This window comes from Falco biarmicus, chromosome 15 (assembly GCF_023638135.1).
Source record: "Falco biarmicus isolate bFalBia1 chromosome 15, bFalBia1.pri, whole genome shotgun sequence".
NCBI lineage: Eukaryota > Metazoa > Chordata > Aves > Falconiformes > Falconidae > Falco > Falco biarmicus.
The window spans coordinates 23,021,314-23,048,208 of record NC_079302.1 but is presented as its reverse complement, the minus strand read 5'-3'; the positions used below and the strand labels follow the sequence as shown (position 1 = coordinate 23,048,208).

General features: G+C 44.3%; 1 protein-coding gene across 9 annotated transcripts in view; it reads left to right on the top strand.

Moving 5' to 3' along the window:
- Positions 1-7,893: 7,893 nt before the first annotated feature.
- Positions 7,894-26,895, top strand: part of RANBP10 (RAN binding protein 10) — a 90,679-nt gene continuing 71,677 nt past the window's right edge. For 3 of the 9 annotated variants that reach the window (XR_008825606.1, XM_056360268.1, XM_056360267.1), the window contains exons 1-2: positions 7,895-8,146; positions 9,063-9,174. Coding sequence is in view for 4 of the 9 variants with exons in the window: in XM_056360268.1 (XP_056216243.1) it covers positions 7,942-8,146; positions 9,063-9,174 (317 nt within the window). In the remaining 5 variants the exon portion in view is untranslated. Of the gene's footprint in view, positions 8,147-9,062; positions 9,175-20,173; positions 20,790-20,892; positions 20,913-25,449; positions 25,473-26,895 lie in introns of those variants that run through there. The other 6 variants (XM_056360269.1, XM_056360266.1, XM_056360272.1 and 3 more) reach the window with 6 other exon arrangements.

Here is a 26,895-nt window from a genome sequence, read left to right as displayed (position 1 = left end):
TACTGTTCAGATGGAGCTGACTGGGATTCAAGTTACAATATGGACATAACAATATGCATGCTAAAGGTGTGTAACAAGATCATATTGCTGCTTTCGTTGCCTATTTTGTTAAGTTAAACTGCCAAGCTCTGCAGAGCAGAGGGCGCCTCTCTGCAGATGCCCTTCTCAGCAGAATAAAACTTGTTCAGAGAGGACAGTCAAACTCTTGTGTCGTATCTGAGCCATGGGAAGACTTCACTAGCAGTAACATTCTCACTGACTGTGCCTCACTATTAAATAAAACAAAACATGTCATGTAAGACAGTAAAAAATATTTCCAAAGCATGAACACGTTTATGAAACCTCTATTTTCTCTCGCTATTAGTCACTCTGTTTCCCTCCATTATCTTCCATCTACCACTTTCTTTCCTCATCACTACAAGATTCCTTTGGGAATGAGAATTTGAATTAATTAGTGCAGTGAAAATCAAATCCAGACTTTCCATGGTCTGCATAAATGCTCTAATCAACAACAGGAGTACCCGCTCCTACTCTGTGTTTTAAGTTAAAGGGGTGGTTCTCAAAGTCTCCACGAGGTGTGTCCTCTAACACTCACAACAGATCGCCCCCCCAGGATCAGACCCATTAGAAATTAAGGATTTGGGGGATCCTGATTAGGCTCAGGCAAGAGCTAGATGAGAAAGCCTCTTCTTGTCTCCTGCAGAAACCTAACTTCAGAAATGAGAGGTTTTGCAGTGAAAATCTGGGAACCTACACACTTGCTGCTTTATGAGTTTAGGCAGGAATCTTCATGAGTTTAGCATGTAAATTCTGTTTCACATCCACTTTAGATTATTATGTCTTTTTGAAGACCTGGGCTTTCATTTGAAAATGGAAACTCTTATAGAAGATGTAGAGTACACAAGAAGGTGTGAACAACCCAACAGCATGCAAACAACAACAACCCAACATATAAACAAACTGCTTTCTGTGTAAATTCTCTGACGCGAGCTGCATCCCACTCATCCAATGCTACCCATAGGTGCCTACTCTTCTAATCTACTTTTTCCTTCTGATGGCAAATTTAAGTAATCCATCTCAGTGCTTAGTTTCAAGTCAAGAGAACCTTATATCAGACCTGTAACTTCAGTTCCTGGGAGTTCTCTTGAGTCAGATGAAGAGACTGCAGCTTTTTCCTTAAGTAGGACTCCAGTTGCTTCAAGTATTGTGGCTTTGGAATGGTGACACAGGAAAAGAATGGATGCATGGACTTGTATGTGTCATACACATAAGAATGAACTCATAATAAATCAGCTCAGGGATCTTTGTTTTCTTCCTACTGCCTGCTGCTTCACAGCCAGACTTTTTCTTTTTTTTTTTTTTTTTTTTTACTGTGGTAGGTACATATTCTGTCAGGTAAGGGAAGATCATATAACATACAATGGAGAATTTAAAATTCCTTGATGGAGCAGGAGGCTATTCAAAACATCCTGCTATTACTACTCCTCAGTTTAAGAACTTCATAATGGATTTTGGTGTAAGAAGACAGGTGAGTGGGTTCTCTGTATCAGAGAAGAATAAATACTAATGATATTATTTGAAATGGATCAAGGAAAACAGCCATTTGAAAAGAGAACCAATAATATACTACGTTTCAGGAGGTTCTAGGCTAAGTGTCCCTTTGCTAGATGTTATCTTTCATATTCCATATTAAAACTTAAAAGCCCTGATTATATCATCCACAACCATGTCCTGCAGCCTGTCAGACCCCTGAGTACACCAACAGACTCTACACCCTCTTTCCCTGCCCCTGGGGGTTTGGATGGCTGTGCTCAAGGGGAGCCAAGACCCCACAGGGTGACAGCAAGGACATCAGGGACAGTGACCTGCCCAGCAGGGTGCAATGCCACAGGACTTGAACAAAAATAGTGGAGCGGGTCCTTTGATGGTAGCCAGGGTCATGCATAGGTCAGCGACAGTCAGGCAGGTCCGCAACAGTGAGGAAGGTCCGCTGACAAGTCAGCAGGCTAGGGTCAGTCAGGTACAAGACACAGGGCAACACCATAGCTCCAGCAAAAACCAAAGGTGCATGAGCCTGAGTGAAGGCTTCTTACACCTCTTTCTCACATAGCTCTCTTCACAGCACCTGATTCCGGGTTATCCAGCTGTGTTGCATGAAAACCAGCCGTGAGACAAGGCACCTCACTGCTTAGGACTGGAGAAGAGCTTGCAGAGCCTGTTGCTGCACTTGGCCCTGACCGGATCCTATATAATGCCAGCCAATGAATCATTAAATGATAGCATTTTATGGTGATGTTTGTACTGAACATGACTCGCTACTACATAAATACTTGACATCTCCTGTAGAGCTACTAGTCAGAACCAACAACTCTGTTAGGCTGAGCTCTTGTGGGGTAACTCAGCATCATTGTTCTCACTAACACTTGTTCTGCTCTGTAAGGTCTTAGTTTTCAAAAACTGCGTCCAGCAATCCTGGTGACTTAACCACTAGTACAGGCCAAGCTTACCTAGACCATCTCTCATCTGGGGTGCAGCAGGGTTTGTGATTCTTTAGGACTCTCTGTCCAGATACAAATGCAGGCCACGTGGACCACTGGCAGAAAGCTGAAAATATTGAAAGGAGAGAATACCCTTGCTGTATCTAGGCACTACAAGCTCACAACAAAGAGCCAAAATCCAGAATCAATACAACTGCCTATGAAAGACAAAGGCTGTACCCTGAAACTCTTCTCAGCCAGGACTGACCACACCTAAAAAACAAATAAACATTTTTGTTCTTTGAAAAGATCATCTTCCCAGACTGGTACCATTTGTTAAACACCTCTGAACAATCTCCTTCTACCCAGTGTTCATACTGCATAGCTTACACGATTCTGGAAAAGTGTTCACATCTTTGGGTGAAAAATGGTTTCCTGGTCTATACGGGGACCACTGGAAAATAAAGCATCACACAATCAGAATTTTGCATTAATCCAGATGAAACCCAAAATAACAGGTTTCACTTAGGTCTTTTTTCCACTAGGGAGATTCATACTGGGGTGTGTGTCCCACAGTAAGGGCATACTGGGTTAGGTTAACTCACAGAGTACGAGTTTTGAATGCAGATTGGTGACCCTACATAAACCAGCTGAATTTGCACCAGCATAGAATGTAGTGAAAATAAGGTCTTAGGAACAGTAAAAAGAACATGATGAATCAGTTTTCCTTCAGAAGCTGCAAGCTCTTCTGAAAGCAAAATCTTCTTGTTAACTTTAAGGGTCTGTTCATTTCTGTCTTGGAACTGTCTCAGTGTTTCTTTGCAGGGGAAAAGCCAGCTGTGCTGGATTTCTCTACTTTATATTCATTATTACAACCAAATAATTCATATGCAATTGCGCAATACAAATCCCTGTCTATTCTGTCTGTAAAATTTACAAAAAATTAATCATGGGCAAACAGGAGAGTTTGACTTTCAAAACCCAAACTTCAGACTGACCAAGCCTTGAAATGGTCAAATATAAAGCCTCAGAAGTTTAAATGTCCTAATTTCAATGCAAGAAGCAGGAAGATTGCATTGGAGAAACAGTAAGATTCGAATTTACTGAGGGTTGAAAATTTTCTATACAATGAGGAAAGTGCTTACAGACTGCCCCCGCTCTAGGAACAAAATAATTCTTTAAGTTCTTGTGCAAATGTAGCACATACAGCTTGTCATAGAAGTGGCACATTCCTGAAATACAAGCAAAATGCTAATGAAAAAAAAACCCAACAAAATAAATATGATTTTTATAGACCTTAACCTCCCATTAGTTTGTTGGTGTATCTGTTCCTGGAATTCATTTTCTTGTAATTTGGATATAGATTTTTCCCATGGTAGTTTATTTTACTTACTCAGACTGATAAATACCAGGGAGCAGATGTTCCTGCAGGATGCTCTTAGCCTATGATTAAACAGCATGTAGCTTCTTTTATTATTTTTTTTTTTTAAACTACATGGGTCATATTCTGGCCTTAGTATTTGGCATGTATGTCCACTCATAAAGTTGTAGCCAAGAACAACTTTTATATTCCTCTCCTCTTTCCTCCACCCTTAAAAATGCAGTAATTAATTCACAAAGATGACATCTGAATCTGAAATTCAAGAGTTAGCAGCAACATACAGATTTTTTATATATATATATAAAGAAAGATTAAAATTATTAGAACTTGATTGACTTTCTAATAGTTTGAGATGGTTCCTGGGCTTCCAGTAAGATTCAAAGTTGACCGAGCTAGCTAAAGTTTGGAAGTTTCACTGGAATTCTTCAACTCACCGGAGTCTTCTGTTTCTTGGACAGGATGTATGTCAGACTCTTGATATACGTTTGACAATCTGGAGTCTCACAGGAAGATTCAGGAGCAGTCCTGTGCAATGGCAATAAAGAAACTTTTCAAAATACACAGAATTAACTAAATATACAGTGCAGCTTGAGAGCCTGGCTCATGTGTACTTAAGGCAAGCAGTGAATTATGAAGTGCCTGATGGAAGAAAATATCCAGTAGGCTAATGTACAATGTAAGGGAGGGACTGATGAACTGGCAAACCATGGAACAAATATAACCAGGAACTGTCTTTCCTAGCCTAGAAACTGCAGTGTATAGGTGAAAGGCCTTTTAAGAAGTAAACATACAGTTGCACGTGTATTTTAGGGAAAATGAGGGTGGCCATGATATGGTAAAGCAATCCAGAGACCTCAGCGAATACGCCAGTGCTGCACTGGCACAGCATGACCACGCGCCCAGCTTGCTACCCCAGCGCCGGCTTCAGCTGCCAGCCCGGTTTCATGCTCGGGTGGCAGGTAGCTGTTACCCCGCAAGCAGCTCTAACCCTCCCACCTGCCGCCTGCCAGGGCAGGTGTGCACAGGGCGAGCTGCACTAGCCTTCAGGAGCCCAGCACAGCGCTGGGGTGGGAGATCATATCTGGTGGGCTGCTGGATCTCCCACCTGAGTGTGCACAATGGCAGCCTCAAGTTGCAGCTCTGTGAAACATGGTAAGGGCTCAGCACTGCTGAAAGGGGAGGTCCTGCTTCTCCCCCACCACAACAGGCTCCTGATGCCCTAGGTAGTGCTAGCTCTACAGCTTGCTGGACAACTCTCTGAGCTGTTCTAGTTTGCTAAACCAAGGGAAAACCTGCAGTTAGCTGGTTTGGGCTGACTAAAAACATAACATGGAAGTTCACCCCTCAGTGCGGGGGGTGATTCTGCAGCTGGCAGTGAGGATGGAGACAGAAACCCCAAGCAGCTTGCCCAAGGAACCGCACCTTTGGGTGAGGTTCCCTGAGACACTGTGAGCTGATCTAGCAGCTTACAGCTCTTGAAAAGCCATACCATCTCCTCTGAGTCGTCTCCTCCTGCTGTTTGCCTTGTGCTGCTGCCACTGCTCATCAGACCTCTTCATAAACTTCATTAAAAAGAGTTATCACCTCAGCAGAAAACTAACCCAGGGTCATCTTTTAATTTTGCTTAGCAATCAGCACAATGGCATAGACAAGAGAAGATTGTACATGGCACAACATGCTTTCATTGCACAGTCCCACCAGCACGAGGAAGCAAGCCATGGAAGCTTGTGCTGTGTGCCTGGCTACAGGGAGGTATGGAAAAGCAGTGGCAACTGGGAGCCATGCCTGCAAAGACCAAACTCGGCTAGCCAGGGACACTCAGAACCAAAGAGCAGGACAAATACGGAGTAGCCTACGGTCAGAATTGCAGAGTGTTTTGAAAGTCTCCAGTATATAACAGACCATTCAATGTATAGTAACTCATGTTTTAGAATCTGAAGGGCACTTTTCATGCACTTAAAATAAGGTTCCTAGCTATCCAGAAATGCATCTTCTTATCTGCAGATAAACTTGCAACCAGTTTGATACTCAGAGTACTGCTTCCATAAGAACTGATTGCACTTACCACCCAAGAGCAGATGTCCCTTCTTTTCTTGCAGGATAGGATCTTAAGATAATGGCAATTTTTACAGTCAAATCAGTCTGCTAGGCTGTCAGTACACTACCCACCACAACACCTTACAAGAGCAGGGTCTTGTAAGGGACCTCAAGATCCCTGGTTTGGAAACTGAAAGGTCCCTGTTCCCAGGTAACCACATTAAGTGAAAAAAAGAAGTGCCTGGAACTTCTCCCATGAGCAAAAATGACTGCTACTTGGACGGGGCTACAGGCAGCCTGCACTTGGAACGAATGGATTTTTTCAGCGTTGTAAAAGCTAGTAAAATTGAAGGAAGAAAAACTTCCTTGTTTGATGAAAGGTACTTCCCAGGAGTGCAAAACATACACCTTCAATATAATCAAAGTTGCTTTTACTATGTAGAAACTTTCTTGAATGGATATATGCATTGCTGTCCATGTTGGAGCTCTCAAGCAGAAAAGAGAGTGATAGCACACTTTTAGACTACCTGCATCATATAACTCTGAGATCTGAAGGTAAAAACCTATCTGTGGGTATAAATTAGGCCTTCACTGTGCTGGCAGGAGCCTCAAGACATACAGAGAAAAGTAGGCTTGGCCACAAATTTCCTTCTGAGGCAGCCTAGGTAGATGTCAGGGCCTCCAACAGGCCTTAATTACCCTGACCAGCCCCAGCTGAGACCCTCACCCACACACCCTCTTGCCAGTTGGTCCAGGAGCTCCATTTAAGCTCAGGCCTGGGCCTTTACACCCTGCCTGAGCTACTTGGTAATTCTGCCTTCAGCCCTCTTTCTGGGACATGCCTTGGACCTGCACTGCAGCCCTGTTGCCAGGCCTTGCTCAGGCCCTGATTCATCACTTGGTTTCCTCCGGGACTAGAAGCAAGTGCTGCGGGGGAGGCTTCCCCTGTGCTGGTGTCACCTTCAGCAGCCATTTCGCCCTCCCTTGGGGAGCAGCCCTGTGTCTCAGAAGGCCAGAAGTACAGAGACCCATGTGCTAGAAGATGCCATCCCTTTCCAGGGAAGGAAAAGAAAGGTGACCACTCTGCTTTTATAACTAGTCTGAACTATTCAGACTAAGTAGAACAAGGTGTTGGTGGTAGAGGCAAAGTAAATACTCTGAGTAAATTCCTTTGAGAAAGGAATAGCAGGGAAAACAGCTAGTAAGGAGAGGCACTGCTTTCCAAACGATAAACTAACTCTGGCTAACTGTAACCAGTAACAATGGCAAAGTAAATGCTACGAGAGTCACTTGAGCGCGGCGCTCGCCCCAAGCGCGGTTCTCGGAGACTGTCCCCCGCCGCCTGCTCAGCCCTCTACGGGCCGCGGGCTGCGGCAGGGCCGGGGAGGCCTGCAGGAAGGGCTCGGCTTCCCCTGGCCCAGTGCCGCCCAGCCCGGCCCCCATCCGCCCGGCGGAGCGCGGCGCGCCGCCATGGCCCGCGCTGTGTACGCCCGTCGCCATGGAGACGCTTCCCCTCAGGACCCCACTCCCGCGTGCCGCCGTAGCTGTCCCCGCGGCGCCTGACACGCCGGTGCCTCTCGCCAGCCGCGCTGGCGCCGCCGCAGCCCAGCCCCGGCGCCGTAGGAGGGGGACTCCGCGCAGCGGCAGCGTCTGGACCGAGGCCTCCAGAACGGCGCTGCCCGTTGCCCCGACGGGTCGGCGGAAGCCGGCCCTTGCGCGGCGGCGGACGTTGGGCGGCCCCTCTGCACGGCGCTGCCGCGGAGCACGCTGGGAATGCGAGTCCCAACAGCCGCCGCGGTCGCCGGGCCCGGGGGGGAGCGGACGCGTTTCCCGGCGCGCAAGGCGCGGGGGGAGGGGCGGGGCGCCGGGCGCGGAGCCTGCTGGGAGTTACAGTCCCGGACGGGGCGAGGAGCGGGCGAGAGGGCGCGACGCGGACTCCGCTTCCCTTCGGGCAGCGCGGCGCCATTGTGGCCACGCTCGCAGCCCATTGGCTGGCGGCAGGAGCCGGGCCTCGCTCCCCGCCCGGTGACACAAAGCGAATCCAAGATGGCGGATGCGGGCGCGGGGAGCCTGCACGGGGGGGACGCGGCGCCGCTGTGCCCTCCCGAGGAGCAGGAGCTGAGTCAGCGCCTCCGCCGCCTCTACCCCGCCGTCAACCAGGAGGAGACGCCGCTGCCGCGGTCCTGGAGCCCCAAGGACAAGTACAACTACATCGGCCTCTCGCAGGGCAACCTCCGCGTCCACTACAAAGGTGCCGGGCTGGGGGCGGCGGCGCCGGGTTCGGCCTCGGCGCGGGGCGGCTCCGGCGCGGCCCTTGGCGCGGCCGCTCCTCGGGGCTGGCCGGGCGGTGGGCTGGGCCGGCGGTCCGGGTCTCCGCTGGAGCGCGGCGGCGGCCGTGGCAGCGCCGGGGGAAGGGGCGGCCCGGCCGGGGAGCCGCGCCGGAGTGGGCCGTGCACCTGGTCCTGGGGGTCCTGGCCGGCCCTCGGCCCGGCGCGGCGCTTTCCGGGGCTGGGGGCACGGAGTCGACGGCCCTTTCCCTTGCGGCGTGTGCTGCCTTATAGAACGGTTTGCAGTGTCACCGGCCCGGCCGTGCGGCCAGCGCCTCCATTTACTCCATCACTCTCCTTAGAGCCTGGCCGAGGGGCGGGTGGCATCGGTGCGCTGTGCAGCCAGGGCTTTGGCTCCTTGGGTTTACACAAAATAGATGCTCGAAGACCTCTAGGACTTGGGGGAATCACACTGATGTTTTTCTTGTTCGCTCTTGGAGGCCGTTCTCCCAACCCACCCATTGGAGAACTGATTATTCCTTTTCCTGCCCGGTTAGTAAACACTGATGTCATTCCCCTCTTGTGTAATCATTTTTGTCTTTCTTCTGTTTGTGTATGTTGGTCTTCAAGTTATGTATGTGGGGAGGGGGAGAGGTAGTACGGTGAGCCTTTCTCAGTAACTTCCCGGTGAAAACAAAGGAAAAAATACAGTGTTAATAGCGTAGGGGTTGTTCATGGTGGCGGTGCAGGATCGTATATCCCAGTTCTCTGAAAAGCGTGCTTTAAATTGTTGGATATGTGTAAGAAACAGATCCCCACTGCGTTCAGATAGTGGTGTTGTAGATCAAAATGTGGGAGAGTTCAAATCCCATCAGTACTTACCTTTCCGTTCTTTCTTAGGTCACGGTAAGAATCACAAAGATGCTGCCTCGGTCAGGGCTACACACCCTATACCTGCAGCCTGTGGCATTTATTACTTTGAAGTGAAGATCGTCAGTAAAGGTAGAGATGGGTAAGTGCCTTATTCCAGTTCAGTGGTTGGGGATGTGTATTTAGCAGTTCTGCTGTACTCTGACCTCCTTTCTAGAAGGGTTAGAGGTCCCGTGGCTGCTGGGTGTAACAGGCAGGTGCATCATGGGGAGGTTATATTCTCTTGGTTAATAGATGTAAATGTGGTAGAATGCAGTGGAAGCAGAAGCACTTACACAGCTGCTTTCTGTGCTGTTTGGTATGGGCAGTTTTAAAAATTCAGGAAACTTCGGGTCTCTGGTGCAATTTGAATTGAAATAATTTATCCTTTTTGCTAGCTAGGTCTGGTTGCTTGGATTTCTGGAATTACGATGCCTCAGAAGTGGAGTGAAATATAAGGGAGGAACCCTGAACTTAATTTTGGACTGTTAGGTGTTTGCATGGTGAGGAGCAGTCATGGTAGTACTAGAGCGCTGGAAGAAGAACTTCTGAAACTTTTTTTTAGAAACCCCATATGCACGATCAAGGACAAGAAAATATAAGCTGGAATCTGTGCTACTTCTGTCATCTCTAGGCCCTGAACCTGGACTCAAGTCATTATCTCAGGATAGATTGCACCACAGAGTATCATGACTGATAACTGTGGAAACTCGGGAGGCTGTGCTGGAACTGGAATGCTAAATACAAGAGCGTTTTTCCTGACCCAGTCGTGGTTTTTGTGGTAATATTTAATATTCTAGGCTGTTGTTGAGACTGTGTTTGCCCTATCGGTCTATACTGCTTTGAACAGTAGCAAGTGGAAGAACTGCAAAAGCAGCAAATCCTATCGGTGGCATTAGAAGCAGCCATCCCTTACTAGGCAGCATCTCAGTGAACTGAACTGGCAATGGGTTTTGGATCTCATCCAGTCCTGCGGTCACTGTATTGGGCAGTATTTTGATGCAAGATGTAACGGAACCAGGAATTACATGGAGTTCCTTAAAGCAATATTCAGGATCTTGGGAAGTGTGGGAGAGGAACAAAGGGGGCATTTCTGGCAAGGTCTGAGTTTCTACTGCTAGCATGGATGTAATTTTTAATCATTGTAAAGGTATCAGCATGCTGTGTGTGTGTTTGGCATTTTTTGTTGCTAAAGGGTGAATATCGTGGGTATAACTATCCAGAAGGGAAGGCCACACAGGAGAAGGTATTGAGTGTGATTAATTAATCCAGTCCTTCAAGAGTAACATTTGAACTTTGTCAGGCTTAGTGGTTGTAGGGAAGGGCAGCAACTGTTCCTACTAAAAACCAAACTGAAGTCAATAACTTCTTACCATTTGAATTTTTTTGCTGTCGTAGTTGAATTGAGAGGTGGCCTATTTGTAAAGGGACTTGCAAAGAATCTTGAATTGTGCTGCATTTAGGCCTGTAATAATTATTAGGTTATCCGTGCAGAGGTGGATGCTGGGCTGAATGCTTTAGAAATGTAGGGAAAAGAGAGTCTTTATTCTTCCATTTTGCTGGCTTGGCGATTAACTGCTTGTCTGTTTTGAAACCCTGCACTTGATTAGTTTATGTGACTGCTAAAATTGAAATAATTTATAGTGAACTTCGAAACAATTTTCCAAAGAAATCACATTATGAAAGGTCACTGAACAGCACTTAATCCTTACTACATTCTAGATCAGTCTTACAGGGAGGTAATGAAATTTGCCGCTTGTTGCCCAAGATCAGAGTTTTCTGTATTAATAGTCCATTGTTGTGATTACGGAAAACAGTAAAAACAATTACTTTCCAGGAATACTTTCAAAGATATGGAACCATGTGTATTAACATTATAGCAGTAGGAACATGAGATGTTGATAGCTATGATCTGAAGTCAGGGCAGTGGTGAGCTTGTGAGAGCTTGTCTGATGTCCCAGCCATTCCTCTGCCTTTTCTTCTGCTGGTAGAGAGCACTCCGATTTTTATCTTGCACACTGTGGTACTGGGGATTTGTAATTGTGAATTTATATTGTAGCTGCTGCCTGTGTGTCACTTAAGAAGGTACTCTTGCGTGTCTTAATGGTTTGAAGTCTGCCCGTTGGAGCCTTGGTATCTTTAAGTAAACTGCAGCAGAGAAGTCTCTTCCTAGGAAGCTCTGCAGTGTTTATTATGCCATGGTGGCTTCAGTTTAGAGGAATAAAAGTCCGGAAATGTAAAGAAAGGATTGGAGGGAATGAGAGGAAGTTTTGAAGTGGCAAAAGTGGCAAAGCATGTCCCTAGGAGCTTGACTGGAAGCCTTTGAGCAAGGGGAGAGGAAGAGGAATCTTTCTGAGCTCATTTCTAGAATGGTACCTCAGGTGTAAAGTCTCTGATCTGTAGCTTGTTAAATTTATGCTGTACAGAGTAGTGAGGTAAGAACAGTGTGATGGTATTCACTGTGTCTCTCTTGCTGGAGTTTGTGATAGCTTTTCATGTTTAGGTTTAAAATGCAAGTGATTTGGCTTTTGAAACAAAACCAAAAAAATACTTTTGGTGGAACAAATATTGGGAAAGGCGTTTTGAGGAGTTCTGATTGATTTTGTTCAAATGTATCATCTTTCTGTGCTAATAATTGTTAGTCTAGCACTCTGCACTCTGGTTAGATGCTGGCAGTTGCTAATAAGCAACAGAAACAAAGGTTTCTGGTAGAAATGGGATAGAAGCTCCCAGTGGTTTTTGCTGGAGATGGAAGAATCCTGAAGCTCACATGATAGCATTTTACAGCCTGTCAAGTGTATGTTGCCTGTATATGATATGCTGTGATAAGAGGGCTCTTGAGCTGGCATCAGACTGTGCCACTTCTGGATTGGTGGTGTCATGGTGGTGGAGACACCTGAGCTATAGAGACAAATGAGGTACTAGTACCACCTTTTTGACTTCTCCATTCTGATAATTTCATGGGGCTAAGGTGATTATGTATGCTGTGGTTCTGTCCTTTGTTTCCTCCCAGCACATTGTATCCTAGCAGTAAAAACACACACTCTCACCTCCCCCACTTTTTCAGGCAGTTACTTTGCTGCTCGGTTTTGCAAACCCCAGTGCAAGGAAAGAGGGAGGGACTGCAGCAGCTCAGACACAAGGTGCTTTAGACTGCCACGGCACTAGGCCTGTAGCTGGCAGAAAACTTCCTTTTTTGCAGTGTCTTTCTCCCCTGCCCTTTAATACACCTGCTCCATAAAGGAGCTTTGGTTCAAGAGACGACTGATGAAAGTGCTGTCTTTACCATCACTAGACTTTTCTGCCTCGGCATTGGTAAAGTCTAGCTTGGTTTCCTGGCAGATACTTCAAAGCAATTACAGCATGCAAAAAGCCCATTTGGTAAACTCAGCTTTCATTAGCTTTGGATCTTCCACTGTTTGTGCATTTGAGATACAACCACAATCCTTTGAGTTAAAGATGATAGAGACTTTACTTTTAGCTGAATGGCGGTCATTTCTCATCCTGGTAATTTTAGTCTTTATTGATAAGAGGTCATGTTTGTTTACTGGGTGTGGTTTTTGCGGAGATTTTGGGTGTTTTTGTGTTTTGTTTTGTTGTTTGGTGGGGTTTTTTTCTGGGGGAGGGGAGGCTGCCAGGCTACCATTGAAAACTTGTTTTGACAGGGAGGCTAGGTAACATATAACAGATCTATCTACTGACAGATCTGATTTGCTGTCTGTACTACTTTTTGTTTGGGAAGATGGTTCTTATCCTCAGAGAGTAAGAGGAGAACTCTACTCTGCTTCAGTCCCTAATTCCAGCTCTCTTCTCACCTCCTTGTCTGTGCTGAACATGCAGGGAGTGGTTCCACAACACTTTCAGATGATAAAAGTCAAGACTGGGATTCTGCCTTTCCGTTTATCCTATATTTCTGTGCCTTCCCTCATGCTGACAGTCTGCTGCCTGGCCCTATGGTGAGCTGGTTCAAGGAGATAACTGTTTGAAAGCTGGCCACATCAGAATAATTATGATGATTTAATCTATTGACATCATTGTCGGAAATTGCTGCTTTGCTTTTTTTTTTTTTTTTTTAATTAAATTGAGAACTGTTTGGGGTTCTGCTCACTGACATGGGTTGAAGGCAAGTCAGTAAAGGGAAGGGCTGAGCTGGGAGAAGGAAAGGTAGGATTGCCACAATCCTCATTTAGTTCCATTCAAAGTGTTGTTGAATAGTTTTGTCTCTTTAATTCCTGAGCCATTGTGTGCATGTCTCCTGAGTGTTGTCCAGTGGAATGAGAGGACAAGAGGCAGTGGGTCACAAGTTGTGGCGAGGGAAATGCCAGCTGGATATAAAGAATTTTACTTGTGAAAATGGTTAAGCACCAGAACAGTCTGCACGGAGCATCTGTGGGCATCTGCATTTTCAAACATAGGCTGCCTGATAAAACTGTAAGAGTTGCTTATCCTTTGGGCAGAAGGATGAAGAAGGAAGGTCCCAAGCTCCCTTCCAGTCCAAACCCCTCCATGGTTCTGTGGATGGCTGACTTCCAGCATTCCTCAGATGAGCAGACTCACAGATATGTACGTGACTCTTCTGTTCCTGAGCTGCCGCAAATAACTCATGCTTTTATCACAGTGGTGTTTATAACAGTTCAACCTTAACTATATTGGAGGCACTGAACTTTTATTCTCTCTCCCGTAAATACATGTTTCTGTTTGCTGTTGATTTGTCAGCATCTCACAGCTTCTGTTTCCCCATTAGATGATCTCTGCTTGGTAAACAGGAACAGTGTAAGACTCATTAGGGCAAGGCAGTCAACCCACAACTTACAGGCTGTTGTGACTCAGGACAATTCATCTTTGTTGTCCTCTTTATGCTGGGGCAAGGTGAGCTGTCTCATGGGTGGCAGTGCTTGTTCCTGACTGCCACTTCAGTTTCTTGACCTGTTTTACCTCCCCCAGCCACACAGTGGGTTGTGATGGAGTGTGACTGGGGAGGACATCCCCAAGATTGATCCTGACTGTGCACAGATTCCTGATTCTAGCAAAAGTTCACCTGTCCTGTAGCCTCTTCGCCATTTCTGAGCTGCTCCTGGGAAAGACAGCCCAGTGGCCTGTGGATTGCCTTTGCAATGGCAGTTTGCTGTCAACAGAGTCTTTTCTGGTAATGGTTTGGTTTTAGATAGCGGCTTACTAACCGATATTTCGGCGTGCTGGTGTTTTGCAGCAAGTCTGACCTCTGGGGCAGTGACGGAGCCCGCTGCCTGTCCATAGTGGCTCTGCGTGCTCTGTGCAAACAGCAAGTGTGGTCTGTGGGCAGAGGAGGTGCCAATGGCACAGCCCTCTGTGCCAGGGGAGCCAGATGGTTTCACGAGGACTTTGAGCTGTCTCGGGAAGGCTGCTGAAAGCCAGTCTAGCTTTTCTTCTTGCCATGATTATTTTTTTTTAACACTCTTTCCTTTGTGCCAGCACTGATGACTCTGTAATGAGCTGGATCATGTTAACTCTTTTTTGCTGGATCAGTCCCTGGTACAGTGCTTTGTGTGCGGAGTGGGGGAGAGGAGATCCAGAAAGGTAGAAGAGGGAGGGTGGGAAGACCTGTGCAACAGAGCGTGGTGGTATGCCTCTTCCAGCACTGTTCTGTAGTTGCTTTGAGATGTGCTGCTGGTTGTCCAGAGGACACGCTCAATGCTGGCTTGGGTTGTGGGCATTTTTCTGCGAGAGGGGGGAAAGTACTTTGAGGATAGTTACCAAAGAGCTGATTGAGCTTAGTCCATACCGTAGTTTACTTAAAGTCTTCCTTTAGCACACAAGTGCACCACATCCCAGACTTAAAAATAGCTTGGTTTCTTTCTGACTGAAAAAGAAAAATAAAGGTCACATGCCTTGGTTGTTTAGCAGTCTTTACATTTGTAACAAGTAATCTGCGCCTCTCTTCCTTGCTTACATTTTTCCTTGCCAACTTTCCATTTGTCTTCAGCATATGGCGAGTGTGATTGCTCTTTGAAAGGCTTTTTGCTTGTGTACTCTAATGTTTTCCAGATGCTGATAGAAGGACTATCCATGAAGCTCTGCTGTCAGTGGCTTTAATGGCACAGTTGTTCTGTGGACCCATCAGCTGGTTATACTGCAGACACCTTATAATGTCATGTGTGTCTGGATGTGGCTTTTAGGGAAGGCTAAGGGATATTCTGTGGGAGCTGAGGATTTCTAGTGTCTGCATGTGCTGTGTGATCCCTTATTTGTATCTGATAAGCCTGTAAATAATTGATTCCCTCCCCCTTTTGATTTTTTCCATCCTGGTTTCCAAGAATCCAAAACCAACACAGAGAGGGGGGTTGTTACTCAGTTTGCAGGTATGTCTGCTTACTTGAATTTATGCTGTTCCGCAGACGTTCATTTAAACAAACCAACACATAAATAACCCCCCCAAGTAGGTTCAGTAAACAGTTCTCACCTTGTTCCCATCTGCAAACAGTCTTGCCCAAGCCAGTCTTGCTTGCTCAGCCACTGACTGACTGCCCTTCGGTGCTCGGAAGTGTACAGACACTCATTTTCTGTGGAGGTTTTGCATCAATTGATGGCATCTCATATTAGTTATTTTTTGTCGTTGTTCTGCTAAACCCTTGCAAAACCAAGAGCAACTTTTTCGATTTAAAGCAAGTTTTGAGATGTGAATATGTGATTTTGAAGTTGATAACTGTTTTTTTAATTGCCACTTAAAAAAAAATTCAATTAAGTGGAAAGTGAAACTCGGTGCTTTATAGCAGTGTCATGGGTCCATCCATTGTAATGGTAGAATATCCGTTTCTCATTAATCTGTGAAATTAGGAAACAAAATTGAAGTAGTGATGGAAATGTGTGACTTTGACTTGTGAAGTGTGCATTTAGGTATATCTAAAGTCTGAGATCTAGATATCAGGCTGTAATAATGTCTGTCTGTGTGTTCATTTTTCTTTTTTCTGTTTTTTGTCTACTTGGAGTTGTGAGATTTTTACACAGTAAAGAAGAAAAATTTCGGGGAAAGGTGGTTTCTGGTTTTGTGTTTTCCCGCCCCCCTCCCCCTGCTATTTCTGAATGTCTGCTATAGAAAAGGTAGTAATATTCTAAGGATGTTCAGTTGATTTCGCTAGAGTTCACTTTTGCCATATGTGCTAAACGTTGTTATGCTTCAGTTCTTCAGAATATGTTTGCAGTTAATAAGTCAAATCGTAGAATAATGGGAACTGATTGCTTAGATCTATACGCCTAGAACATTTAAATAATTATCTGTTTCATAATTAAATTGCACAAGTTGCATAACTTCTACAGAGAGGGGAACTTTTTTCCTTGTGAAGCTCTGGGATGATGAACAGCTAAAGAATTTATCATCTGCTGTGAAGCTTGACTCTCTTCAGCTGCACCACTGACCCTGTAAAGCTGAGTTGCATTAACTGTGTTCTATTGATGGCACTGCCAGATTCGTTTTCTTAATTGCTTTTCTAGGAATGGGATTTACATTGTTTGTACCTGTGGTACAAGACTGGATCTCTATTCACATGCTATGGTTTCAATCCTAGAGATGTGATCTTCCTTCTTGTTTAGAAGTTCTTGATATTGATGCGTTCCACATCTAGCCTTTGTTCGTTGTTGGGGAGGTGGCAGCATGTAAAAATGTGTGAATTCAGTGTGTGTTGCTTTCCCGGTGCTCACTCTTAACTCTGGCCGTCGCTGTTTTAAAGAGAAAGTATTCTTGTTTCATAAATACATGTATTAAGACTTTGTGTTTATTTTTTCTGTAATGTTTTCCACATAATTTAAAAAAATAGATCTTGCATAAATATTGCAGTTACTTCTTTCTGTAATTTTATGAAAACTTGTGTTCTCAGGAAAAACCATCTTTTCATAAGGATTGTTACCATCCATTTCCTGATCAAAGTCTAAACCAGAGCAAAAGAGCCTGTAAGGATGGGACAGTACCTCTTAACAAAACCAGCTACCTGGCAGCAGAGTGTGTTTTTTCTGGTTTGGGTATTGCATTTATGTTTTTCCCTGGGTTTTAGTGTAGAAAACAGGAACTCATGCTGCTGTTTGGAGCTGACTGTCTGGCATGATGGACTGAAATGCAAAATTAGTCTTCGTTGTGAAACTTGCAGTCTTTGTATAACTTACCCTTTTTCGGATGCCTTTGTGAGATATTAGCAGTACCTCCAGTGACTTTACTGTTTTCTAGGCTTTGTTCACACCAGGAAAAATGGCCTGTTGCTTTGACTGCCAGTCTAACCATCTTAAGTCCATTCAGTCGTGGAAACCTGTTTTAACTTTCCCCATCTGTTGGATAAAATTTTTCAGCAACTCTGAACAGTGCATTTGGAAGTGAGGTTTGTTAATCACCAGGACAAACTGAAGTTCTACTTACTCAGTTGGGTGTAACCAGAATAAATAATCAGAGAATTAATATCAGTAATGCTTTATGCTGTTCCCAGGGTGAATGCACCATTTGCCACCAACACAGTTTATGTGAACTTTGTTAAATACCAGCAGACTTGGAGAACAAGTCAGCTGTCAAGAGTGTAAAAATCTGAAGTTGTAAAACTAAGTTGGTGGGACAGCTTAGCTTCAGCTACAGGTGTTTTCGACCACAGTATGTTGCAGGATTTGGATGTGATGGTGCTTAGGGTGACAGATAGAGATGTTGGTTATTCTGGCCTGATCCTAGTGGTGACTTTAGCCTGGAGAGGCTTGTGTTTCGACTTTTCTTTCTTAAATGGTGCTCAAGTCAAGTCGTCTTCTCTGATCTGTATTTGTGGTCTTTCAGTATTCCTACATATGTTGCCAATCTACATCATCAGTCTTGTCCCTTCCTGAAGACAACACAGAAAAGGGACAGATTTGACCCTTCCTACAGCTTCCTACAGCTGACAGATACATTGAACGTGATCCTAAAATTGGAAGGGAGCTGGGACTCTGATACCTTGGTCTAGCAAAAATAGTTTTTTATTCTTCATTTGTAGTTTTGTCAGTATGCTACACTCATAAATTGACCGAGAAGATGTTGTATTACCAGGTTGCTGCCTCTTAATTTTGTTCTGCTCAGTCACCTTCTCTTCCATGCTCTTTGGCTTTTAGAGCTTCTCTGCCTTTCTAAGGGCTGATGTGCAGTGGGCTCCTCCATGCCTCAGGATACTTGTAGTTGTTTTTAATGAACTCTTTAAGAATTTTGTTTTCTTGCCTTTTATCTACCTTTTTTCAGCCTTGTGTTATTTGTCTCTACTAGCCTCTGCTTGGGGAATTGGGATTCTTTCTGGAGTCTGTCAGTGCTATTTCTGAAGCACCGTTACAGAACAGTGCAATATCCACAAATAAAACCAGAACTGCTTCCACTTTAGAGATTTATTATATTTCATTATGAAGTGGTGCTAAAATATTTGTTGTTACACTGAGGAGTCAGAGACAGTTGGAATCCAGTATTTTATGTACCATAGGTAATTTTTTTAAGAAGGTGTAACTTGTTTTTTCACTGCCTTAAAATAACGTGCCCCTTCCCCCACCATAACTGTGACAATGTGGTTTCAGGTGGTGAACTGATATGGATTATCATTTCTTGCCACTCTTTAAACCTGGCACAAAGTCAAGGCCCACCTCAGACAACAAGAATGATAGTTCAGAGCTTTGCGCAAGAGGCTATGGAAGCCTCTAAAATGCAACCAGTGCGATGGGCTGTATTATTTTTCTCTGAATAATGTAGCTTGATTATTTTAGACTTAGCTGTGTGTGTTGAAAGAGTGGTGTGCATGATATCTGGGAGGACAGGATTCCCACCAGATAGGAGTGGTTATTAGAAAAAAAAATTGCAGGATGCAGTAAGCCTTTGGATCACAAACTCTACTCTGGAAGAGAAGAGCATCCCTTGTTTAACTCAAGGCTCGGCTGGGTTCCTTGGTCTTGGCCAAGCCACGTAATAAAATGCCAGTCCCAGGAATTTCTACTGCACGTTAGTGATATTGTTAGCTTGCTAACTGAGCAAGGAACAACTGCTTTACAGGAAGTCATGGCCCACAAAACAGGTTAGAAGTCATGGCCCAGAAAACAGGTTATTTAATGTCTCTGGGTTTAACTCTTCATGTTTGGGCCTCGGTGTATCGGCATACATAGCAGCCCGCCCTTACAGCATGCTTAGCATGCTTTACGATGTCAGGGTGTCACTGGCGTGGTAAAGAAGAATTCTAGGTTTGTGACCATTAGATAGCCAACCAGTGCTAAACTAATGTATTTTTTTTTCCACCTTCGTTTCCCCAGCTTTAAGATGGAGTGGATTTTGTCTGCCTTCTGTGTAAACTTCACAGGCATTTGGAAGCAAAGTGGTATGGATTGCTTCACCATCCTGGCTAGGTACCTTTCAACAGGTTAAGAAATAAATAGAGGAACCATAATATCTTTCTTTTCATGGCAGAGCCTTAATAAATCTGCTCTGCTAATTGTCAAAACTAGCATCTGAGATGAGCATTCTTAAGTTTCTTGGAGAAAGTCTTGTAGATGAAATATGTTTGCAGTATACTGCCCTGGTCTAGTTAGGACCACAGACTTAACTGCTTTCTCCCTTCTTCTGCCCCACCTTGGTTTTGCATGTAGCAGTGCCTCCCAAGTGCTAGGTGCTTTCCAGGCATTCAGAGAGGGATGTTCTTTGCTCATGGAATTCTTAAAACTGAGGAATATGAAGTCCAGTTACACGTGAGTTCTGCTGATGTGTTCTTCTCTGTTCTTCCCAATGAATCCTTCGTTCCTGCACTTGAAAAGCCCAATAGATCCAAGTGCTGCCATTTCAACAGTAGCTACTTGCTGTCAAAGGGCAGGTCTGTTCTTAAGTTTTTCTGCTGGGTTCATGAGGATTTTTGTGGGTTGCTTGCACAAAGTAGCTTTAGACTAGCCAAAAAACTTTTCTTACATTGACTTTTTGGCAGGCTCTGTGGGTATGTTTGTTCTCAAGAAACAACTTCTGACTCAAAGAATTGCTTGTCACATGGCTGCGTTTAGTTTGTCCTCAGAAGGGGAATCCACCCATCAGTGTACTCCTCTACTCGTATGACTGTGTAATGCTTAGAACCGCCTTTTTAAGAGATCCCCTTATTTTAATTTAGGTTAGTCACATATTGTCACTCCTCTGAAGTAACTTCTCTTGTAGCTCTCTGAATACTTTCTGCCCAGTGACGATATACAGTGCTTCCTGGCTGAGTCAGTGCATCTGAGATCTTTTGTATCTGTAACAGGTTTTAATTTAGAAGTACAGTCACCATTTTGACTCTTTCCATCACTTTTCGAGGGAAAGCCTTTTATTGGCAGAAGAAAAAAATTGTTTTTGAAAGTTACAGATTTAAATTGCAACTTTGAAAACTTCTGCACTGCAGAATCTGCCACACAAGTTCCCTTAGGAGCGAGAAGTGAATGGTGTCCTGTTTAAATGTTGCTGTGCTGGAGTGGCATACAGGCTGGTACTTACTGCTGAAGTACTTGGGAACTGGGGGAGGGAGCTGAAAAGCTTTGTCTCTTTGAACTTAACAGCACCGTGACTGTGGTAGGATTATATCTAGAGGGAAAAATACTGGCAATCCTGCTGGTCGTGTGTTGTGCAGAGGCGTGTGTGGAGCCAGAATCTTTTGGCACAAGGGCTTGCTACCAGGGTCCTTTGAAATTCATCTGCTGTGGCCAAGGAGAGCCAGTGCATGGAGAAAAGAGGCAGAGCTGATGTTGCGGCTGGTGGTAAGTGTTGCTGATTCAGTCTATTCAAACTTTAAAAAGCAACTGGTATTGACTGAGCAGGGCTGAGGTGCTGCAGTAGAAGTCTGGAAGAATTTGGTGCTATGGTAACTGCTCAGGCTGCTGGTAAGTGGAAACAAGACTGTTCTCCTGACTGAATCACTAACATGTGTCTGCGTTTATTTTTGTCTGTCTGCTCTATTTGGAATTGATCTACTGATGCAGCATTTCTGAAGCTTCTGACGGGGGGGGGGGGGGGGGGGGGGGGGGGGGCAGTTCCAAGTATTCAGTGTTCACTGCTGAGAAGATTGTTCTTAGGAGGTCACTTTTGCCTGGCTTTAGTTAAGGTATATGTCTTGCATATGATAGATGATGGATTTAAATGTATTGTTACCCAACTGCCCGCCCCCCCCCCAAAAAAAAATCCTGTTTGAAAGTAGGTGCTAACATTTCTGTGCACCCTCTTGTAAGAGGCGCTTTGAATCCCTGTAAAAGAGACTCCGGTTAATGGATACTCCATATGGAGTCTGTCCAGGCCTGAAATCTCCAAAACCAGGGATGATGCAGGCAGACTCTATAGAGATTTATGTTAAATGATATTGAATGTTATAATTCATTCATTTTAAAAAACAAACAGTAGGTTGTGCTTGATGATGCCCATAAATACCGTTTGACTAGTTCTGAATTTGTTGTATACACAAAACTGGTTTGAAGCGTTTGGAATCGAGGAAGTGAGAAGCTGTTCTGCACCAAGAAGTTCAGAAAGCAGCTAATGCTTTTAGTGGTAGTGTTGAAGGTGAATTTTTTTTTCTTTCTATTTTCAGGAGAACAGAATGTGGTTTGATGTTTTTCTTTTTTTAATCTGAGGTTTTGCAGGTCTTAAAGCTCATTTTATCCATTATTTCTGATATGTTACTTGTTAGTAGATGGGAAAAGCAAAGTAGCTAGTATCTTCTAAAACAATAACCAGCAATCAAGTATGTGACAACTTGATGTTCTGGCTATAAGCTCTAGGCTGTGGAGCTGAAACCCAGTATAGTGAGAGAGTCTCATTTTATTTTAGTTTGTCTGCAAATTCTGTGTACAGTTCTACAGTTATTATGGTCTTATTTTTAAAGTTTTTATTGGGCTTTAAATGGGAGCGTAAATTGAAGAGCAAAATTTTGTGAACCAGGAAGGCTGATGGTCATGTTCACTGTTTTAATTCTTTTTTTAAGTGATACGTTTCCATGGTGGTGTTTATCTACATGAAAGTGTAATCTTAAATTTAGAATTTCTGGATTTGTAGTACTTACTTTTTATAAAAAAAGCCTCTAGCCCTAATTTAAAGCTGTGTTGTCTGAAAATGGAAAGATACTTGTATGCAGTTTTGCCCTTGGTTATGTGCACAGGATTTGCTGCAGCACACAAAAGAGGGAGGTTGAATCTACATAGAAAATAAAGTTAAGCAGGATAAACTGAAGTGTGAGATGACCTGTTTTATCAGAGTTCAACAATTAGGTGATTTCTTATAACTTCCAACAGTTTGCTTGGTGCAGCGACCCAACAAGGGATTGGGGACAGAAGGGAAGCCGTCAAAGTGCTGCAGCCATGATTCTGATGAAGCTGTGTGCCAAGGTTGCGTGCAGAAGCAGTGTCAGCTTTCTCTGTTAAAATTCCAGCTAAGTGTTTTTGGGCCTGCCAGTGTCAGGACCAAGCATTCTGCTATTATTGCACCAGGCTTGGATGTGCCTTTATTGTGTGTTCAAACAGTTTGAGACCTTGAATCACAGCTCCCCTGAGGCTTGAACAATTGGCAGAGGTGGCTCTTCTCACTGGTCTCTGAAGCAAGAGAGACCTGAAATGTTGTTCTAGCTGTGAACTGTGATCCTGACTGCTCACACAATAGTTGAAAAAAAATCAAAATAGCAAACCCCACCATGTAGCAAGGAAAACTTTGTAGCAACAGAGGGTTCTGAACTCAGTAGAAATAAGAAAATTGAAATGCTAACAAGCATGCTGTCTTATCTGCCAGTGCGCTAGGAAGATGGAGAGGAAGAGCTAGAGCTCTCCCTGCAGATTAAGGGAGAAATCTTCTGTACTTCTCTATTGTCCCTGGAAGGCCGTAAATGTATCCTTAAAATTTGGTTTGTTTTTAATAGATGTCTATATGTCATATGACTATGAGACTGAATTTTTAGATGCCATAAATGACTGCTTCAGAGAGGCTAGTCGGGAAACTCATGAGAAGGGATGTAACTTCTGACTCATGCTCTGAGCAGTGCAGAAAATGTTTACAAAAAATGTGTGTTTGTAAGTTGTTCTGCAGCACTGACCATAAGTAATGTGCTTCCTTTGAAGAGCACTAGAAAAAGACCCCCAAACCCAACCACTTCAGTGTTCATCAAACGCCCCCCATCACCCAACAACAACAAAGCCAGAAAACAAACCTATAGAAATTGAAGAAGCTTAAGAAGAGTTAATAAAAAAGATGGAATCAAAAAGGTAAAATGCTTTCAGATGGTGTGGAGACTCTTTAAGGAATCATCATATTGGAGGATCAGAGTAATAGTGCGTGAACTGTTGGAGACACTCAAAACAACCTGGTAGTTGGCATAATTAGACAGGAGGGAGAGAGAGGATGGGGATACACCCTCCAAAAGCTGAAATTTTATTAGATGAGAAAAATGGAAAGAACAAACCTTTAGGTTTAAAAAAAATGAATAAGGTTGACTGAAATGACTTGAGAGACATCTGGCTCGAGGTCTGAAACGTTAAAAGAGTATTTTTCCCTCCCAAAACATCAGGGTTAGGAAGCAGGCTGGAGAGTCTGTAAAACCAGGAGATGGTTCAGGAGAACTTTTTATGAAGGGATCTGAGAAAGTAAGAAAGCTTAAGGCTCCCAAATACTAGATTTTGCTATTAAAGAATTGTCTAGTACAAGTCAGAGTTAATTCAACAACAGCGTCATTTGTCAGTAGAACACATGCCAGTCTTTGTTTTTAAATTAGCTGTCTCCTGTTGAAGGGTTAATACAGCAGTATTATTTATCCATAGAACACAGGAACAAATCATTGGGGTTTATCTGATACAGAGAAGTGTGTGTGTGGCTGCTTATTTTTTTTTTTTTAAGGGATCCAAAGGAATGAGATCCCATAGTATTTTCTCTTGAAGTCTCTTCCGTCGTTGAGATCTCTGTATCAGAGCAGAACCTTCCTTGTTGCTTTTCTTCAAGTGTTCATCATGGTGACGTGCCAGGCAGCAGTCATCGTGGCATGTTTTGTGTGTGAGTTCAGGGTTGTTCTGTAGGTCAGGAACCAGTCTTTCCTGGATGTTCTGTTCTCCTTGATGACAAGGAAGAAAGCTGGGTTCAGCTGCTGCAATCAGATCAGGACTTAGCTTGTGGTGTATGTGTGTGCCTCAGGAAGTTCTGTCTTTTCTCAACTTGATTGATGTCTGTCTTTATGTACTGCTAGCCAAGAGTTTGCAGCCTGTCAGCAAAACTGTCCTGAAGTCAAGTTATCATTGAATAATTTAGGTTGGAAAGGGTCTCTGTAGGTTATCCAGTTCAGCTCCCCACTCAAAGCAGGGCCAACTTCAAAGTTAGAGCAGGTTCCTCAGGACAATGTGCAGCCAAGTTTTTGACCATCTCTAAGAGTGGAGATGCAGTAGTATTTCTGGAGCCTTCTTCCAGTATTTGATCACCCTTACAGTTAAACTATTTTTAGTAATGTCTAGTTGGAGTCTTCTTTGTTAAATTTGTCTGTTTTCTCTCATGATTTTGGGCAAGTGTGTGAGGTGTCTGTGCCCGAAGCCCAGCTCCACCTTCCCTGTGCTCTCCCATGAGGTAGCTGTAGGCAGCAGTGAGATCCCTGCTTTGTCTTTTGTTCCTAAGACTGAACACACACATTTCCCTGAGTGTTGTCTCACACACCACGTGGTGTGAGCCTCCTAACTGTCTTTTGCTGCCCTTACTCTGGTTTGTTACTCTTCCTTTTATTGGAGATCCCCAAACTGAATCCAGTACTTACAGGTGTCGAATAGAGAGGAGCAGATCTTCTCCCTTGACCTGCTGCTGCAGGATGTGGCTGGTGGGAGTAGTTTTTCTTTGTTGCGTTGTTTAATCATGATGATGTCCCCACCCCACACTATTTCTTTTCTCCCTTCTTTTTCTTGGCTTTCCCAAATCTCCTCTTCAAGTCACAGGTATTTGTCCTGGGCCTCTAATAGGATGTCTTTACCTGATGTCTGTGTTCCTGCAAGCGTTTCTCTTACCCTTGGTCTTTTATCATTGAAACTGGTTACTGGTCTGTGAGTTAACTTCCTTTTTATACCAATATAATTTCTTTAAGATCTTCTGGTGCAGGACCTTATCAAAACCCCTCTGCATTCCAGCAATGGTAATTTGCTCGTGGTGCTCCAGAGTCTTTCCTTGTCCTTTTCGTGGCAGTTGTTGAGGCTAGGGGCCCTTGGGTAGGGGTGGTTTTGAGACTGTTTTCTATCATGATCAGGAAGGGGAAACCAGCAATTGATCTCTGTACATAAAAAGCTTTCACTGATACATAAGATCAGGATAGTGACCAGCTACTGTTGTCTTAGCTGGTAATTGCCACGATGCTGTCCTTCACATCTCCACTCAGGTGCGTTTCAGAGGAGTTCCTAGCCCAAAGATGAAACAGCATCTTCTCTGGACTCCGTGCAACAAAGGTACTAGCTGTTACGGTATCCCTCCTCAGATGAAACGGGGCTTTTTTCTATTTATACTGTTACTGAGGAGTAGAGAGTCTAAGAGAATAGGCTCTGTCACCCTTATAGTCCTCTGCAAGTTTAGGTTTTCGGATGAATGCCCCCAAAGTCTTGCCTCCTCTCTGCCCAGCTCATGTATCTTCCTGAGCAGTGCTGGTCTTTACCGTTGAGCTTTCTCCTTTAGGACATACTGCAGACTATGCTGGGCTTAATTTTGCATGATTGCTCCCTATGCCACTCTTTCATTATATCTTGCCTGGCTACTCTGGCATGTGGCAGCAGAAACCTTTGGGATGTCCTTTGTTAGGCTGTATCTTGGCAGCCTCTAATCCCTCCTTGGAGGGAGCGCATGCCCAGGCAGATGCTAGCTGACCTTTGGCTGACAGCTCCCTGAGCACAGGTGGAATGATCCCAGTTTGTACTGGGCAAGCTGCTTAGGCTGTGGTAGGGAAGGTGGTGCCCTTGAGCTTAAAAGCTGGAAGGTCATGTTACCAAGATGTGAAGTGTACAAGAAAGACAAAGTTGGGCATGTTTGTGAAGATGTGGTGCTATTAAAGAGATCACAGTCTGAGGTCTGAAACTTACAGATCTCTGAGGAATAAATTTCTGCATGAAGAGGAAAAAAATCAGTTATTACCATTTCTGTGCAATTTGATTGGGGTGGTGACAACAATTGAGATGGAGAAGTCAAGGGCAGGGAACAGTGGCTCCAGGAGACTTAACCCATGTAGCTTGGAGACATGTAAATTTAGGGTCAGATTCTGAAATAATATTTTTAGACGTGGTTAATGTTTTATGGAGCAGGTGGTAGATGAAGCTACAGGAAGAAAACTGAACCTGTGAAAGAATAGCAGGATACTGGGTGTAGCCTGTTCAGATTTTACATTTACAGGAACGAGAGCCCCACAGTCAGTAACTGTTAATTTTAAAGTGCAGTAACCTAAAAACATGTTAGCTTTTTAAAAACAAACTGAGCAGGGTACCTGTTTCTGTGGTTCCAGGGGACATTAAGAGAATTACAGACCATGCAAATTAACAGAAATAGAACAAACAAAACGGGTACGTGCATAAATGTTGCAGTGAGGAAGAAGAGCCTTTGTGAAGGCTGGCTATGCCTTACAGTCCTGCTGAATGCAGGAGTAGATGAAGATCAGTCTGCCTGGATTTACAAAAGCTGTTTGGCAAGGTCCAGCCTCAAAAACTGAGGAAAGTAAAGGAAACGTGGGATCAAGTGAGGGATCTTGTGTGGTTGAATGACCAGTTAGACAAGTAGCTAACAGGTAGGAAGAAGGGCAGAGAAATGAATGGCCCATGTATGCACACCCATGCCCCTTCTCTTCCCTGCAGCTGAGGATGTTGACTGGTGGATTTCTGTGGGGGTGTG